The sequence below is a fragment of the Narcine bancroftii genome, chromosome 1 (assembly GCF_036971445.1).
Source record: "Narcine bancroftii isolate sNarBan1 chromosome 1, sNarBan1.hap1, whole genome shotgun sequence".
NCBI lineage: Eukaryota > Metazoa > Chordata > Chondrichthyes > Torpediniformes > Narcinidae > Narcine > Narcine bancroftii.
In genome coordinates, this window is record NC_091469.1 from 195,959,279 (window position 1) to 195,979,367 (window position 20,089).

At 39.4% G+C, this 20,089-nt stretch overlaps 1 protein-coding gene across 3 annotated transcripts in view; it reads right to left on the bottom strand.

Annotated features, from left to right (window-relative positions):
* ak8 (adenylate kinase 8) overlaps window positions 1-20,089 on the bottom strand; it is a 210,669-nt gene that overhangs the window by 69,883 nt on the left and 120,697 nt on the right. The window contains exon 9 of one of the 3 annotated variants that reach the window (XM_069887209.1): window positions 10,905-11,036. The exons of the other annotated variants lie outside the window; for them this stretch is intronic. Within the exon in view, the coding sequence (XP_069743310.1) occupies window positions 10,905-11,036 (132 nt within the window). The remainder of the gene's footprint in view (window positions 1-10,904; window positions 11,037-20,089) is intronic. 3 annotated transcript variants of the gene reach the window in all.

Sequence of the window (20,089 nt, forward strand, 5' to 3'; positions counted from 1 at the left end):
AGAGTCCGTGGCGGGTCCAAGTGGTAGTCGTGAAAAATCACACTAAGAGACAACTGGTTATTGACTACAGCCAGACAATCAACCATTACATTAACCTGGATGCCTACCCCCTGCCACGCATCACTGAAATGATTAATCAGATAGCGCAATAGAAAGTGTACTCCACTATCAACCTCAAAGCAACTTATCACCAAATCCCCATTAAGAAAAGGGAACGGCTTTTGAGGCTAATGGGGGGTTATACCAGTATAAAAGGGAACCTTTTGGGGTCACTAATGGTGTGTCCGTGTTTCAGAGGGAAATGGTTAAGATTGTTAGTACGTATGAGTTACAGGGTATGTTTCCCTATCTGGATAATGTTACTAACTGTGGGAAAACACAGGCTGAGCATGACAACAACTTAAAGAAATTCTTAGCAACAGCTAAAGAACTCAACATTACATTTAACGAGGGAAAATGTGTGTTCAACACGACAGAGCTACCCATTCTGGGTTACATTGTCCGCAAGGGCAAAATCTGCACCGACCCGGAAAGAATGCCCCCCCCCCCGAAGAAGTTACCACCCCCAGACTCAGTAAAAGCCCTTAAAAGATGTATGGGATTCTTTTCCTACTACTGCAAATGGGTTCGGGACAACACCACAAAGGCACGAAATCTTTTCCTCTTTCCAATGCCCTTGAAGGCTTTCGAGAGAATTAAAGCTGATATTGCCAAAGCTGCACTCTCATCCATTGACGAGGATGTCCCATTCCAAGTGGAAACTGATGCCTCAGATTGTGCCTTGGCAGGAACCCTTAATCAAAAGGGCAGACCTGTGGCATTCTTCTTCCGCACGTTACGTGGACCTGAACTTAAACATTCTGCCATTGAAAAAGAAGCCCAGGCTATTATTGAAGCTGTTCGCTACTGGAGACACTTTCCAGCCGGCAGAAAATTTACTCTTGTCACTGATCAAAATCTGTAGCCTACATGTTCAGTACTAAACACACAAAGTAAAATCAAGAATGATAAGATCGCAAGCTGGCGAATAGAACTCTCAACTTATAATTATGTGATTCAGTACAGACCAGGCAGGTTAAATGATCCCTTTGACACATTGTCACGATTGCTGCTGGTGCTCAGCTTGAGGGGCTAAAAGAGATCCATAGCAGACTGTGCCACTCAGGAGTCATGAGGTTCTTCCACTACATAAGGGCTAACAACCTTCCTTACTCTCTGGAAGAAGTCAGGAAACTGACTAAAACCTGTCCCGTTTGCGCAGAATGCAAACCGCAATACTTCAAAGCTCCGGAGGCCACTCTCATCAAAGCAACCTGACCTTTTGAGAGAATTAGCTTAGATTTTAAAGGACCGTTACCTTCCAACAACAGAAATGTATATTTCCTTACAGTAATTGACGAATATTCCAGGTTTCCCTTTGCGATACCCTGGCCTGACATCTCGTCAGCTTCTGTCATTAAGTCACTTGACAGAACTTTCAGCATTTTTGGTTTTCCCAATTACATTCATACTGATAGGGGCTCGGCATTCATGAGCGCTGAAATGCAGCGAACTCTGCTACGGAAGGGGATTGCCATCAACCGTACCATGAGCTACAACCAGCAGGGAAATGGGCAGGTCAAAAGGGCTAATGCTACAGTATGAAAGACTGTTAATCTTGCTTTAAAAACACATGGTTACCCTGTTACCCGATGGCAGGAGGTGCTGCCTGAGGCACTACATTCTATTTGGTCATTATTGTGTACTGCAACAAATCAAACACCTCATGAATGTATGTTGCCTTTCCTAGGAAATCAGGAACTGTGATGGACTGGCCAGCCTGTTTATCTGAGCCTGGAACTGTGCAGCTGAAGAGCCATGCTCAGGTGCATAAAACAGACCCCCTAGACCACACGTCAAACTCTGGCCCGCGAGCCTTATATTTGGCCCGCAAGATCATTTCAAAAATGTATTAGAGGTGGCCCACTGGCCGCCGCGCCAGTATAGCGCATGCACAGCTAATACTATAAATCCCAGAATGCATTGGCATCAGCCTGCTAATCGCCCCCACTTCCTCTGTTTACGTTGCAGGGTCTCACCGTGGACTCTGGTTTTTGGGCCTGGCCGGTGTCAGGGGAAGCCAAGGCCGCTTCCCAGCGCCCGGAACCGGAAGCCTCGGGCCTGACCTCGCCAGGACCGTTGCCCACTCCCCCTCCCTGCCGCAGGCCGACCCGCGACTCACGGTGACGGGGCCGCTGATCCGCCGAGTTGCCGCCCTGCAGCGAGAGCCGATGCCCCCGCACTGTCGTTGTGCAACCCGATCACCCGCAAACCCCGCCCTCCCGCACACAGGACTGAGTAAGTATTATGAACTTTAATCTCAGGATAAAACGATCTTCCAATAGTTTCATGTCACAGTGATAAATATATTCCTGGTTAAAAATGGTCCTGCACCTGGATACAAGCTCATTAGGCATAAAACTTGAAAAGTGTGTAAATCAAAGGATATCTGTACCAATGGAAAAAGGGCATGGCAAATAACCCTGCTAGAGTTCATGCCCACAATCAGTCACCCATTTGATTGTTTCAGGAATCATGTTATTCTCCCACATTCTCAATAGCCCTCAGATTTTACTATTCGACAGCACACTAGCAACATTTGACAAATCCTCTATAGAAAAATATTATTTATTGAATATTTTATTTCACATTTGTTAATGCTTCTGGAAAGAGTTTATCCAAAATTATTTTTAAACATTTATTTTAATAAGAAAAAGTTTAACATTACATATGTTGAAAGAAGAGAAAACATGCAGATGTTGAAAATTTTCAATAAATATTTAGTTCGGCCCTCGACTTAGTCCAAGTTTTAAATTTTGGCCCTCCGTGAATTTGAGTTTGACACCCCTGCCCTAGACCAACCAGTTCAGCTACTGCATACCAACCCCAGCTACGCTCATGTTAAATTTCCAAATGGGAGTATTGACACTGTACCCCTAAGAGATCTGGCCTCACCTGGTTTGTCCCTTCCTCACACCCCTACTCAGAGGGAACCTGAGAGATTGGGCTCACCCCCCCAGCCTGTGACCCCTAGTAAGCTTTCAGATGGCCATGCTGAGGCTCCACTGCCTCACACTGGCAATTCTGGAGCGGGTCCAGAAATTAGTCCTTCCCACACTACAGATCCAGGAACTGTACCAGTTCCCAAGGTTGCAAAGGAGCCACCTGTTTTGAGAAGAAGCACCAGAATTCATAAACAACCTGATAGGCTGACATATTCATAAAACATCTCATTATATTTCGTTTGCTTGCTAGATACTGGCATATTTTGGCTGTTAGAGTATTCTCGATGCCAAACATGGTATCCATGTATCGCTTGCTTCAGTCTTTCCTAGCAGCTGTTATTTTAATTTTAACCCTTCTTTTGCCGGGGGCAGACTGGTGAATGTCTGCCAAGTTGCCTGTCTCCCCACTGGCGAGCCTTGCTGTACTAACATTGGCTGTGCATTATCTCTACTGTTAAGGACACTCCCTTGGGTATAACTGTGTATGCACCTATAGTCTTTCATTATTGTACCATGAGATTCTGCTAATAAAAACCATGATTATTGTTTGACCACATCGTCTTTGTCTACTTCATCAACTGGAACTTCACTTTCTTATTTGTCTAAATGCTTTGAAACATTGTAATAATGTTGGCTTGTACCACCAACTCCTTCCAGGAAACTACTACTGACCATGTGGAAAACCTACCCCTCTACCTCTTTAAATTTTCCTTTTCATCTTAAACTCATGTTATCTAGTTCTATAATTTCCTACGATGGGAAAAGGTCTCTATTCCTCTCATAATTTTATAAACTTCTATCAGGTACCCCTCAGCCTCCTTTATTCCAGCAAGAATAAACCTATCTAATTTTTACAGGCAACATCCTGGTGGATTTCTGTATTTTACACCCTTTATGCAGTCCATACGACCGTAAGACACAGGAGCAGAAAAAGGCCATTCCATCCATCGAGCCTCCCCTGCCATTTAATCATGAGCTGATCCATTTTACCACTCAGCCCCATGCCTTCTCCCCATAACCTTTGAAGCCTTGGCTAATCAAGAACCAATCACTGTCTCCCTTAAATATAGCCAAAGACGACCTCCATAACCACCTATGGCAATACATTCCATAGATTCACCACCCTTTGGCTTAAAGAAATTCCTCTGCATTTCTGTCCTAAAGTGGATGCCCTTCAATTCTGAAGTTGTGTCCTTGTCCAAGACTCCCCCATCATGTGAAACAACCTTTTTATATCTACTTCATCCATGTCTTTCAACATTTAAAATGTTTCAGTGAGATACTCCCTCATTCTCCTAAATTCCAATGAGTACAGGCCAAGAACCATCAAACATTCCTTATATGATAGCCCTTTCATTTCCAAAATCATCCTTGTGAGCTGCCTCTGAACCCAGCATATCTTTTTTTAAATGAGGTGCCCAAACTGCTCACAATACTCCAAGAGAGGTGCCATATAAAGCCTCAACATCAGACCCCTGCTCTTATATTCTATTCCTCTTGAAATGCATCAGCATTGCATATGCCTTCTTCATCACCAACTCAACCTACAAGTTCATTTTCAGGCTATCCTGCACTAGGTCTCTCAGGTCATTTTGCATTTGGGAATTTTCATTTTTCTCCCAATTTAAAAAATAGTTTGCCCATTTATTTCTTCTACCAAAGTGTATGACTGTGCACTTTTAACATTGTATTTCATTTGCCACTTCTCTGCCCATTCTCCTAATGTGCCTAAGTCCTACTGCAGCCTCCTTGTTTTCTCAACACTGCCTGCTCCTCCAAATACCTTCATATAATCTGCAAACTTGGCCACAAAGTCATTCATTCCATAATCTAAATCATTGATATACAATGTAAAAAAAAAAGTGATCCTAACACCAACCCCTGGGAAATACCACTAGGAATTGGCAGCCAACCAGAATATGATACCTGCATTCTGACTCTCTGCTTCCTGTCAATCAGCCAAAGCTCTCCCCACCAGGTATGCTTCCTGTATACCATAGACTCTTATCTTGTAAAGTAGCCTCACATACGGCAAAGGGCTTCTGAAAATCCAAACACATAACATCCTCTGCATCTCCCCTATCTAGTCTGCTTGTCATGTCTTCAAAGAATTACAACAGGTTTGTCAAGCAAGATTTTCCCTTAAAAAACCATGCTGGCTTTGGTCTATCATGTCATGTGCCTCCAATTACTCCATTATGTCATCTTTGACTATCATCTCCAACATCTTCCCAACCATTGACATCAGGCTAACTGATCTATAATTTCCTTTCTGCTACCTCCATCTCTTCATGAATAGTGGAATGACATTTACGATTTTGCAGTCCTCTGGGATCATGGCAGAATCTATTGATTCCTGAAAGATCATTTCCAATCCACAATCTCTACTGCTACTTCTTTCAGAACCCAAGGGTTCAATCTATCTGGACCAGGAGACATCCACCCTCAGACCATTCAGCTTTCTGAGTACCTTCTCCTTTAAAATAGTAACTGCATTCACTTCCTTTCCCCCATATCCTTGGGCATCCAGCATACTACTAATGTCTTCCACAGTAAAGACTGATGCAAAATACTCATTTAGCTTCTCTGCATTCTTCTTATTTTCCATTATTATTTCTCCAGCATCATTTTCTAGTGGTCCTATATCTACTTTATCTCTCTTTTACTCTTTATATACAGTACTTGAAGAATCTTTTTGTATCCTCTTTGATATTATTTGCTAGCCTACTTTCATACTTCATCTTTTCCCTCCTCGAGTTTTTGGATCATTGCCTTCTGCAACTTTTTAAAAACTTCCCAATCCTCTATCTTCCCAATACTTTTTGCTTCCTTATCTGCTCTCTCATTTGCTTTTACTTTGGCTTTGACTTTCCTAGTCAGCCATGGTTGTGACATTTTTCTCAACTGAATATTTCCTCTTTTATGGTATGTATTTTTTGCAGAAACTCCATCCATTTCTGTTCTGCTGTCTTCTCTACTAGTGCCCCCTTCCAATCTACTTTGCCCAGTTCCTCTCTCATTCCTTTACTCCACTGAAATACTGACACATCTGACCTTTGTCTGTCCTTGGTAAATCTCACATTGTACTCAATAAATCATATTGTGATTACTTCCCCCCTAATGGTTCATTTACTTTAACTCTCTAATCAGCTCTGGTGCACTGATTAACACGAAATTTAGCACAGCCACTCGCTTAGCAGGCTGATCAACAAGTGGCTCTAAAAAGCCAGGGATTCTACAAAATTTCTCTCTTGAGATCCAGTCTCAACCTGGTTCTCCCAATCTACTTGCATGTTAAAATTCCCCAAAACTCCAATAACATTGCCCTTCTGACACAACTTTTCTATTTGTCACTGTAATTTGTTCACATCCCAGCTACTGTTTGGAGGTCTGGATATAACTGCCAACAGTGTTCCTTTATCTTTTTCTTAATTCAATCCACAATGATTCTCTATCTTCTGATCCTATGCCACCTCTTTTAATCATTTCACGTTATTCCTTACTAACAGAGCCACGCCACACCCTCTGCTTACTTGCATATCCTTTTGATATACTGTGTATCCTTGAACATTCAGCTTCCAATGACCTCCATCCTTTAGCCACGACTCTGTGACAGCCACATCATACCTGCAGATCTGCAGCTGTATTACAAGGTCACCCACTTTATTTCTTATGCTGCATGCATTTAAATATAAACCCATTGTGCTGTATTAATAACTTTTTGTGACCCTGTGTTCAACTCATCCCCATGATTTCAATTTTGCCCTATCTGCCTGTCCTTTCACACAAATTTCCTATCAGCTGTCACTACATGTGCGCCAACAGCCTCTTCCTCTGACTCTTCTCTCTGATCCCCACTCCTCTGTGAATCTAGTTTAAAAACCTCCCCATCAGCAAACCTCTCTGCCAGGATGTCGGTTCCCCTCCAGTTCAAGTGTAACCTGTCCCATTTGTACTGATAACCGCTTCCCCAGAAAAAGTTCCAATGATCCAAGAACTTGAAAGCCTGCGTCCTGCACTATCTCTTCAGCCAATCATTTGTCTGCAATATCTTCCTGTTCCAAAACTGGGAGTAATCCAGAGATTACCACCTTGGAGGTCCTGCTCATCAGTCTCTTTCCTAATTCCCTAAATTTATTGTGCAAAACCTCTACCCTACTCCTGCCTATGTCATTGGTACTAATATGTAGCACAACCTTTGGCTACTTACCTTCCCATTTTAGGAATGTTCTGCACACACTCAGAGACATCCTGGACCTGAGCACCCAGGAGGCAACTATCCTGATGGTTCTTTTGTGACCACAGAATCTCTTATCTGTTCCCCTAACTATTGACTCCCCTACATCTATCGCTCTACCTGACCATCCTCCCATTCTGAGGCTTAGGGCCAACCACAAAGCTGTTGGCCTGGCTGCTGGCTTGGCCAGATAGGTCTTCCCCCTCAGCAGTATCCAAAGGAGTATACTTGCTGCAAAAGGAATGGCCACTGACTTCTTTCTCCCTTACTTCTCTCAGTGTTCACCCATCTATTAATTGAATCTTGCATTCTGGATGTAACCACCTGCTCAAATGTTTTATCCATAGCCCCTTTCATACTTCTGTCCCACTAAATTGGCTGCTCATTGTCCCGGGATAGGATTGGGGGTTTGGCTTTTCACACTTGACCACTCCTATCTGGGATACTGAATGCTTTTATATTTGCAAGGAGCCATCTCCAGGATAAGGACTGTTCTACCTTCTACTGCTGATGTCATGATGCATTAAGCGATGGTGTAGCTGCCCTAAATCTTGATCAATGTATTATGATCTTATATTTGAACAAAATTAATCATGTCTAATTATAACATAATAAACCTTTATGTACAGCACAGTATGAGCCCTTCAGCTCCTGTTGTTGCTGTGCCAACCTATATAAGGGACTGTGGGAAAGTGCTAGCGATAAATAGCAATAGCGGATAATTTTTAAACAGGGTGGAAAAGTTGGTAGCGCTATAGAGCTCAATTTATAGAGCATTGGAAAGTTTATAGCACTATAATGCACAATTTATATAGCATGGGAAAGTTTGGAGCAATATAGAGCACAATTTATATAATGTGGGAAAGTTGGTAGCATTATTGCATACAACTTATACAGCATGGAGAAGTTGGTAGCATTATTGCATACAACTTATACAGCATGGAGAAGTTGGTAGCACTATCGTTTACAATTTATAAATACTGTGGGAAAAAGTGATGGTTGACCTGTCCTCCCAGAATTCCATGCAGCAGAGAAAGGGCTGTATGCACGGCTGCATACATGGAGCAGTCATGGAGGGGTTTCTCTGCTGCAAGGCATTCTGAGAAGCCAGGTCTGCCACTGCTTTTCTTCAGGGTCTTTATAAATTGTGCGCTATAGCACTACCAATTTTCCCACACTATTTAAAAAATGTCCACTATAGCTATTTATTTCCTCTCTCTCTCTCTCCCGTTGCGACTTTTCCACATCAAATTTTATACCTTCATCTTAATCTTTTCTTCCTGCACATTCCTGCACTCACACAAAAACTTGGGTCATTTCAATCCCACAATGCAATTACTCATTTCACACTTGCCTGATTGCAATGCTGGCCGAGGCCGTCATTCCCCAAGTGAAATGACGTCATCTGACACTGGCGTTGAGCTGATTTTGCTTTCACACTAGACACTTTAAAGGCCAATTGCCTGGGATCACATGCAAGTGTGAAAGGGGTTTATGACTTGCTCAGCCTCCCAGACGATCCTCAGTTCATCCAACTCCTGTTCCTTAATATGGTCTTTCAGGAGCTGGAATTGGCTGCACTTATCTATCCAATGTTTTGTACAACACCATCATCCCAACTCTTGTACTCAATACCTTGGCTCAGAAAGGCAAGCATAAATAATGACTACTTCACTATCCTATCAACTTGCGTTGCTATTTGCATCGAGCTACAGACTTGCACCAGAAGGTCTCTCTGTACAATGATGTTCATAAGGTTCATACCACCTTCTCTATATGCAGTTATGGATCAACAGAGTAGCAAAAGTAGCATATGCTATGGGCCCTGCATTTTCAATGGCCCCGTGCTAAATGCTTGCTCTATTACTATAGTACTGCACTTGCTCTATTAATATAACTACAGTTTTTTTCACATATGTATATCAACAGTTGTTTTTAGATGATTATAACACCCATAACCAAAGAACGGATAATAAACATTTAAGAGAAAGTCGTGAATGCAAAAGAATCAATAAGTCCATTTTAACACTCCAAAAGTTTAACTTATAACTAGTTATCAAAAAATATACAATGAGTGAAATCTTCACTCAGATTATAATCAAATGGCTTTAATTGTTTAGTGAAAATGAAAACAAGAAATTGTTTAGTTTAATTGTTCAAAAGTACATTACTTTGATTTTCAATTTTGCCCAATGATTCATAAATCAGCGAGAAATGTAGTGGTATTAAGCATGCAATCCCGTCTCTGTCAATTTCCCCGATGGATCCCTGATGAATTACACTTCCATTTTTTTCACTTCCAAACCAATTGCCAAGACAGATCTCATTGCAGCTCAGAATTCTGAATCAGAGCTACCCATTTATATTCTCTTTATTAGCTTAAGGTCTGCAATTCAAGACCATTGATAAAGGATTCTTTGTTAATACAGTACAACTTTAAAAAAAATGCAGCAGCTAGTTTTATGATCAGGTCATGATATTTCCAACTAAAATATCAAGCTAAAGATACTCCTTGCAGTTGATGCAAGATCATGGTCATTATGTTCACTTACCGGGGGAATCCACATCGATGCTATCCTTGGGATTCTTGATACCATGCTCCAAGTAGACAGTGTCTTTCAGGCAACTGCTTCCCTTTTTATTTAGTGGACTGGCCTACGTTCTTGTCCCTGAAGCAAGAGCAGGGGGTCTGGATGATACTGCAGGGACCGATAGCCAGGCAGGTCTCCAGCCACTTGCAGAATATCTGACAAGCCCCTTTGCTGGGGTTTCTGTTGCCCACAACCAGATATTCGGCTGAAAATTCTTTGTCCTTCACGCTTCCGCATTTCCCCTTTGCATGGCAACCAACTCCCTTTGAAATCTGTTTCATCTGCGTAAGTTTGTAGCCATTCATAAAATATGCGAGGCTGCATTTATAATGATTTAATCACTTTGAGTTCATCTCTCTCCTCTGAATTTAGCTTTTCCTGGCATTAGGTGTCCTACTTTCCCCTTTTGTTCTCTCTTCTAAACTACGAGATGTTTTAATATTTATATGTATTTTTAAAATTTAGGGCCCCTTTATGACATATGCTACAGGCCCTGCACTAGCTTATATTCTATATAGCCCTGTCTATATGTATTCACTATGAACATGATGTCCCAAAATCCAGGTGATGGTGCTGCTTCCACAGTGGTCCTATGTTGGAAATACCAGCATATTAGTTTTACTGTATATGTATATTTGTGTCATGATGATTTTTTTACATGGAAAGGAACCTCACAGTGCTTCCACAACTTTGCTGCCCTCGTGCCCAATATCCATCCCTTGTCCATCATGGCTTATCAGCTACTGGTTGAGCATGCCTGACTCTTTGCTAAAGATTACAATCAGAAATAAAAACATCTATATAAAACACATTGTTGAAAATAGAACAGGGAAACATAAAGAGACATCAGTGTTCAGATTTGATGCCACAGAAAGCATTTTGTAATGCAAATAGCTTTTTCCTGGGCCATGATCTTATTATGCAGTTATGTACCAGATTGCAAAGTTTTAAATGTATGCTGTTAAACCAGACAGAAACAGAAAGAGACAAGAGTTCAATAAAGACAAAATGTCTGACCGAGTTAGCACTCACCATTAACAATCCTGTATTTTTCAGCAATCAGTGCTGCCTGCAGGCTTCTGCCGCTGCCAGGGGGTCCATGGAGAATGATTCTTGGTGTGTAAGGGGCAGCAGATCGATGCCGGCTTTGGATGTGGCTCAAAACTGTGGAGAATGATAATCTTAAAAAAATAATCAGAAATGACCCTGTCCATTAATAATACTTGGAGGCAAGAAGCTCATGCAGTGGGAATTTTCTTAAGCCCCATTTGTAGTAATTTTCTGCGGAGTAATTAGAGGTAATGATTCCCTGATGATTAGCTTTCAGTCACAAAGTAAGGAATCTTTCAAAGCATGAACAATATGTATAACGTTTTAAAAAATAAGATTCAAATGGAATTTTACCTATTTTAAAATTTATCAGTTAATTTTATTAATAAAATACATTCATGTTTATTGATTACTGACCATTTACTGATTTTAAATTAAATATATTGTATTATTCTGCAAAATTAAAATATATTATTACCCAAGAAAACCTCAGAATCCAAGAAACCTCAGAAAATACAAAATAAACCCCTCAGGTTTTAGGATTTACAGTGCCCTCCATAATGTTTGGGACAAAGACACCTTTTTTCATTTATTTTCCCCTGTGTCCTACAGTTTTTAAATTTGCAATAAAAAAATTCATATGTAATTAAAGTGTACATTCCAGATTTATTCAAAGTCATTTGTATACATTTTGGTTTGACCACGTAGAAATTACAGCACTTCTTATACATAGTTCCCTCATTTCAGGGCACCATAATGCTTGGGATATTTGGCTTCTTTGTGAGAAGTCATCTATGCTTAACTGCTTCATTGGTGCAGGTATAAAAGAGCTTGGCTTGCTTCTAAGCTTTTGATCACCTTTGGAGTCTGTATTTGCTATTTTTCAACATGAGGACCAGAGATGTGCAAATGAAAGTCAAAGAAGTCATTATGAGGCTGGAAAATAAAAAGAATAAAACAGTAAGAGATATTGCCCAAACCTTAAGATTACCAAAATCCAAGATTTGGAACATCATTAAGAAGAAATAGCATACCAGTGAGTCAGTGCTTGTGAAGGCACTGGTATTCCAGGAAAGACCTTCACTGCTGATAACAGAAGAATTCTCATCATAATGAAAATGCATGTTTGACAGATTAGAAACATTCTTCAGATGGAGATGTGAATATGTCAATGACTACTGTCTACAAAAAAAATTATTGAAAGAAATACAGAGGCAACACTACAAGATGCAAACCATGACAAAGGTGGTATGCTTTGGATCTTGGGCAGTTCCTTTATGCCTCTATATTGCTCTTGCCATCACTCTGATACAGGTTAATCTTGGTCTCATCTGTCCACAATATCTTTTTCCATAATTTTGCAGGCTCTTTTATGTACTTCTTGGCAAATTGTAAGCTGGCCATCCTTTTTGTGGCTAACTAGTGGTTTACATCTTGCAGTGTAGCCTTAGTCTTCTGTAGACAATAGGCATTGACATAACGACATTTGTCTCATAAAGAATTTTTCTGATCTGTTGGACATATGTTTGGGGATATTTCTTCATTGTGATGAGAATTCTTCTGTCATCACCAGTGGTAGTCTTCCTTGGAATACCAGTCCCTTTGCAAGAACTGAGCTCACCAGTATGCTATTTCTTCTTAATAATCTTTCAAATGTTTGATTTCAGTAATCCCAAGGTTTGGGCAATATTTCTCACTGTTTTATTTTTTTAAAGCCTCATAATGGCTTCTTTGACTTTCATTGGCACAATCTGGTCCTCATGTTGAAAAATGGCAACTACAGACTCCAAAGGTGATCAAAAGCTTAGAAGCAAGTCTAGCTCTCTTATACCTGCACCAATGAAGCAATTAAACATACCTGAGTACTCAAAAACACCTGTGAAGCCAAGTGTTCTCAACATTATGGTGCTGAGGAGGCATGGCCATGCAAAGGACTTAGAAAGACATGTTTTGATTGAGCTCTACATGAAGAGTATCAAAAAGATGGTTAAAATTTTAAAATTAATAATTTTTCATTAAAAAATGGACAAAGCAACTACTAAGAAACCAAGGCAGTGAGAACAAAAAAAAATGAAGAAGTTTCTACTCAGCCAGGACCATCGAGTGAAAGCCTGAAAGGAAGCAGTGCAGGAGTGGCCTCAGGATCAGTGGACTCTGGCAGAGCTGGGAAGTCAGGACAAGAACTAAATATTATCCTGGAGAAAATGGAAAACTTGAGCAACTGATTAGTTGGCATTGAAAATGTAATGAGTGACGAGGAGTCACGTGATGCAGTAGTGGCCGGACGGTGAACTCCAGCCCTCTCCAGAAAAGTCGGGAAAAACAAAGGAAAAGACAAAGGCACAGAAATAAAAGATAAAGAAAAGTGAGTATAAAGGTGGAAAGAAGATGGCGACAAAAAAAGAAAAATCAAAATCAACGGTAAGAAGAGAGGAAGAGAAGACAACGGAGGAAGAAGGAGAAGGCCTTACCTGTTTGAAGAGGCCCGCTGTGGAGAGAGAAACCCGCTTCCTCAGGTCGGTAGAAATTGGACTACAAAAATGGCTCGCTGAGCCGAGTAAAAGTGCGCAACCGCGCATGAAAAAAAACACACCGACGGGAGGGGGGACCAGCTGGGGAGTCGATCTCCAGAGCCGGCAACGACAGCTGCAGAACACCTGCAGCAAGAAGAGAACACAGAAGACAATGGAAACAAGAAAGAAGAGAAGAAAAGGGCAACAAAGAAACAACAGATGGCCAACCCAGAGGAAGAAGAAGAGGAAGAGTACAGTGAAATAGAAGAAGAAGGGAAAGGCAAGATAAAGGATATACTTTCTCTTGTTAGAGGATACATGGAGTCATTTAAAGAATGGCAGACACAGGAATTTAATGATTCAAGAAGAAGAATAAACAACACAGAAGAGAAAATGAACAAAATAGATATGACCTTAACAGAAATGGGAAAGAAAATGGACAAGATGGAAGAGTGGGCAGTAGCAGCAGAAATGGAGGTAGAGGACTTAAAAAAGAAATTAGAGGAATCTAATAAAAAAGCTATAGAGACACAAGAACTGTTAGCTCAGAAAATAGATATAATGGAAAATTATAACAGAAGAAATAACATAAAGATAGTGGGCCTTAAGGAAGATGAAGAAGGCAAGAATATGAGGGAGTTTATAAAAGATTGGATCCCTAGGATCCTAGGATGTCCAGAACTACAGCAAGAAATGGAAATAGAAAGGGCACATAGAGCATTGGCCTTTAAACCACAACCACAACGAAAACCAAGATCTATTTTAGTAAAATTCCTAAGATATACTACAAGAGAAAAGACACTGGAGAAGACAATGGAAAAAGTAAGAGAGGGCAACAAGCCACTGGAGTATAAAGGGCAAAAAATCTTCATTTATCCAGATATAAGTTTTGAACTCCTAAAGAAGAGAAAGGAGTTCAATACAGCAAAGGCGATTTTATGGAAGAAAGGGTATAAATTTATACTAAAGCATCCAGCAGTATTGAAAATATTTATTCCAGGAAAACAAAACAGACTATTCTCGGATCCAGAAGAAGCACGAAAATTTGCAGAACAACTACAAAATAGACGGAGAGATGAAGACGTGTAATGAGAGTAAAAATTATCACGATTGATATGTATGTGGGTAAAGAGGTATAAGAGTGTATAGGTATAATGTGCATACGTGAATGTATCGGTACTTAGAGGAAAATATAGATAGTATAGACAAGAATTAATAAGGGAAGGTAATGGAATAGAGAGAATAAGGAGAGAATTAAAAGAGTGACCTTAGTTACATATGAAAAGTGAAATCTTTTCTGGGGGGGAATAGCGGTCACTGCATAATCAGTTGACGCTTGTGAGTGAATTCGCAAACCCAAATGGAGAGGGGAGATGTGGTTGTCCGACAAGGGATAAAGGACAACTCAGGAGGGGAAGGGGAGATTGGGGCTAAAGAAGTTATAAATAGGAGAATAAGGAAAATGTTTGATGTTTTAGGAATGTTGTCTTATAAAGGGTTTAAAATAAGAAAACAGAAATGGAAAAGGAGGAAAGGTAATGATGGAAAAAAGGAAAGGGAAGATAAACAAAGTATAAAATGGCTACGTTGAACTATATGACTTTAAATATTAATGGAATACATAACCAAATTAAAAGGAAGAAACTGCTAAATTTACTGAAAAAAAAAAGTTGATATAGCATTTGTCCAAGAAACACACTTAACTGAATTGGAGCACAAGAAATTAAAGAGAGATTGGGTAGGACATGTAACAGCAGCATCGTATAATTCAAAAGCAAGAGGAGTGGCTATATTAATTAGTAAAAATGTGCCATTTAAAATAGAAGAGGAAATAAGAGATCCAGCAGGGAGATATGTAATGATAAAATGTCAGATATATTCGGAGTTTTGGAATCTACTTAATGTATATTCACCTAACGAAGAAGATCAAAAGTTTATGCAAGATATCTTTTTGAAGGTAGCTAATACGCAAGGGAACATACTAATAGGAGGGGATTTCAACCTGAATTTGGATTCAAATATGGATAAAACTGGGAAAAAAATTAACAGAAAGAACAAAGTAACCAAATTTATAATTAAATCAATGCAAGAAATGCAACTTTTGGATATATGGAGGAAACAAAACCCAAAAGAAAAGGAATATTCATATTACTCGGCTAGACATAAGACATACTCAAGAATAGACCTATTTTTGTTATCAGCTAGTATGCAAGATAGAGTAAGAAAAACAGAATATAAAGCTAGAATACTATCGGACCATTCACCCTTAATATTGACAGTAAAGCTAGAGGACATCCCTCCAAGAATGTATCTTCTTTGGCTTGGCTTCGCGGACGAAGATTTATGGAGGGGGTAAAAAAAGTCCACGTCAGCTGCAGGCTCGTTTGTGGCTGACCAGTCCGATGCGGGACAGGCAGACACGATTGCAGCGGTTGCAAGGGAAAATTGGTTGGTTGGGGTTGGGTGTTGGGTTTTTCCTCCTTTGCCTTTTGTCAGTGAGGTGGGCTCTGCGGTCTTCTTCAAAGGAGGCTGCTGCCCGCCAAACTGTGAGGCGCCAAGATGCACGGTTTGAGGCGTTATCAGCCCACTGGCGGTGGTCAATGTGGCAGGCACCAAGAGATTTCTTTAGGCAGTCCTTGTACCTTTTCTTTGGTGCACCTCTGTCACGGTGGCCAGTGGAGAGCTCGCCATATAATACGATCTTGGGAAGGCGATGGTCCTCCATTCTGGAGACGTGACCCATCCAGCGCAGCTGGATCTTCAGCAGCGTGGACTCGATGCTGTCGACCTCTGCCATCTCGAGTACCTCGACGTTAGGGGTGTGAGCGCTCCAATGGATGTTGAGGATGGAGCGGAGACAACGCTGGTGGAAGCGTTCTAGGAGCCGTAGGTGGTGCCGGTAGAGGACCCATGATTCGGAGCCGAACAGGAGTGTGGGTATGACAACGGCTCTGTATACGCTTATCTTTGTGAGGTTTTTCAGTTGGTTGTTTTTCCAGACTCTTTTGTGTAGTCTTCCAAAGGCGCTATTTGCCTTGGCGAGTCTGTTGTCTATCTCATTGTCGATCCTTGCATCTGATGAAATGGTGCAGCCGAGATAGGTAAACTGGTTGACCGTTTTGAGTTTTGTGTGCCCGATGGAGATGTGGGGGGGCTGGTAGTCATGGTGGGGAGCTGGCTGATGGAGGACCTCAGTTTTCTTCAGGCTGACTTCCAGGCCAAACATTTTGGCAGTTTCCGCAAAGCAGGACGTCAAGCGCTGAAGAGCTGGCTCTGAATGGGCAACTAAAGCGGCATCGTCTGCAAAGAGTAGTTCACGGACAAGTTTCTCTTGTGTCTGCAAGCTCACACCAAGACACAAGAGAAACTTGTCCGTGAACCAAGAATGTATAGTTGGAGATTAAACCCCATGCTACTTAAAAGTCAGGATTTTAGAGAATTTATTGAAAAACAATTAAAAATGTATTTTGAAATAAATACGGAATCAGTGGAAGATAAGTTTATACTATGGGATGCAATGAAAGCATTCATTAGAGGGCAAATAATAAGTTATGTAACCAAGATGAAGAAGGACTATAATCAGGAAACAGAGCAGTTGGAAAGGGAAATAGTAAATATAGAAAAAAATTTAGCAATGAAGGAAGATACAACTAAAAGAAGAGAATTGGCGGATAAAAAAATAAAATATGAAACATTACAAACATATAAGGTAGAGAAGAATATAATGAAGACAAAACAGAAATATTATGAACTGGGTGAAAAAACACACAAAATCCTAGCATGGCAGCTTAAGACAGAACAAGCTAAGAAAATGGTATTGGCATCAAGGAAAAAAGACAAACAAATTACATATAATCCAAAAGAAATTAAGGAAAACTTTAGAGAATTCTATGAACAATTATACCGAACTGAAAACGAAGGGAAAGAAGGGAAAATAGATGAATTTTTGACTAAAATTGAACTACCAAAACTACAAATAGAGGAACAAAATAAATTAACAGAACCATTTGGAACAGTAGAAATACAAGAGATAATAAAAAAATTACCAAATAATAAGACACCAGGAGAGGATGGACTCCCAAAAGAATTCTAAAAAACATTTAAAGATTTATTAATCCCGCCCCTCCTGGATGTAATCAACCAGATTGATGAAACACAAAGCTTACCAGATTCATGTAAAACAGCAATAATTACAGTAATACTAAAACAAGGGAAAGATCCACTCTCACCAGCGTCATATAGACCAATATCTTTACTAAACACAGATTATAAGATAATAGCTAAACTATTAGCAAACAGATTAGCAGAGCTGGTACCGAAAATGGTAAATTTAGACCAAACTGGATTTATCAAAAAAAGACGCACAACAGACAATATTTGTAAATTTATTAACTTAATTCATGCAGTAGAAGGAAATAAAGCACCTGCAGTAGCAGTTGCTTTAGACGCAGAGAAGGCCTTTGACAGAGTAGAATGGAATTATTTGTTCAAAGTATTGCAAAAATTCAGTTTACCGGAGAAGTATATTAATTGGATTAAAGCATTATATAAGGGACCGTTAGCGAAAGTGACAGTAAATGGACATGTATCAAAACAATTTAACTTAAGCAGGTCAACGCGGCAGGGATGCCCACTATCACCTTTATTGTTTGCGTTAGCTATAGAACCACTAGCAGAATTGATAAGAATAGATAATAATATAAAAGGAATAAAAATAAAAGACAAGGAATATAAAATCAGTCTATTTGCGGACGATGTTATAGTGTACTTAACAGAACCAGAACTATCAATAAAAGAATTATATAAGAAATTGAAGGAATATGGAGAAGTGTCGGGTTACAAGATAAATGTAAATAAAAGCGAAGCAATGCCAATGAATAATGCGGATTTCTCAAAATTTAAGAAGGAATCTCCATTTAGATGGCAAATGCAGGCAATAAGATACCTAGGTGTACAAATAAACAAAAATCTCGGCCAATTATACAAACTCAATTATTATCCACTAATGAAAAAATTACAGGACGATTTAGAGCATTGGAAAGATCTACCACTAACACTAATAGGAAGGATAAACTGTATTAAAATGAACACTTTTCCAAGGATATTATACTTATTTCAGGCATTGCCAATACAACTGACAGAAAAATTCTTCAAAGAGTTAAAGAAAATAATAAGGAAATTTTTATGGAGAGGGGGGAAACCGAGGATAGCACTGGATAAATTAACAGAAGGGTATAAACAAGGAGGCTTACAATTCCCAAACTTTAAAAATTATTATAGAGCCGCACAATTAAGATACCTATCAGATTTTTATCAAACAAGGGAAAAACCAGACTGGACGAGATTAGAATTAGATAAAATAGGGGAAAAGACACCTGAACACATATTATATAAATGGGATGAAAAATTGGTACAACATAGAACTTCTCCAGTATTACATCATCTCCTCAATATTTGGAAGAAGATTCATGTAGAAAGAAATAAAACAAATTATCAATTACCAAAACTAATATTGACGCAAAATAAGTTACTCCCTTTTACAATAGATAACCTTTCCTTTAGAGAATGGGAAAAAAAAGGGATTAAAAGAATAGAGAATTGTTTTTCAGGAAGTAGATTCTTATCCTTTGAACAAATGAGAGATAAGTACAATATAACTGGAGATACAGCGCTGGCATATTACCAACTGAGATCCTACTTGAAAGATAAATTAGGAAGCAATTTGAGTTTGCCAGAGGGAAGTAACCTTGAATATGTGATTACAGATACAATGATAATCAAAAGATTTATAACAAATATGTATATTAAACTGCAAGAAAAAGAGAATGAGGAAACAAATGGTAAAACTAAACAAAAATGGGAACAAGATTTAAATATAAAGATAAAAAAGGAAACATGGGAGAAATTATGTTCTGGAACGATGAGAAATACAATAAATACGAGGCTACGTATGATACAATATAACTGGCTACACAGACTATACATTACACCTCAAAAGTTAAATAAATGGGACCCAACAGTATCTGATAGATGTTTTCGATTTAAAAAAGAAATGGGAACAACAATTCATGCAATCTGGACATGTGAGAAAGTAGAAAAATTTTAGGAAGATCTCAATCAGATATTAAATAAAATAACAGAAAACAATATACCAAAGAATCCAGACATCTTTCTTCTAAGTAACATAAAAAACAAAGAATTTGGAATTGATTTGGAGGATGCACAAAAAAGATTTGTTAAGATAGCCCTAGCCGTAGCAAAAAAATGTATTATGTCAACCTGGAAATTGGAAGATAATCTGAAAATACAACAATGGTATATAGAAATGAATAAATGTATTCCATTAGAAAAAATTACATATAGTTTAAGAAATAATATTGAAATATTCGAACAAATATGGGAGCCTTACATTAAATACAATAGCGAAAACCTACCGGGGACAATCATTACCTAAGTTGATGGAAGGAGAAGGAAAGAAAAGAATGGACTCAGTAGAATTTCTGGTGTATTTTTATTGAATGACAACATTATCTGACTGGTTTAATGTAACCTAGATTGTATACCTAAAATGGATGGGAGGGGGGGGGTGGGGGGGTGGCTTGGGAGGAGGGAGGGGGGGAGAAAAAGTCACTGTATATGTGTGAAAAAGAAAAA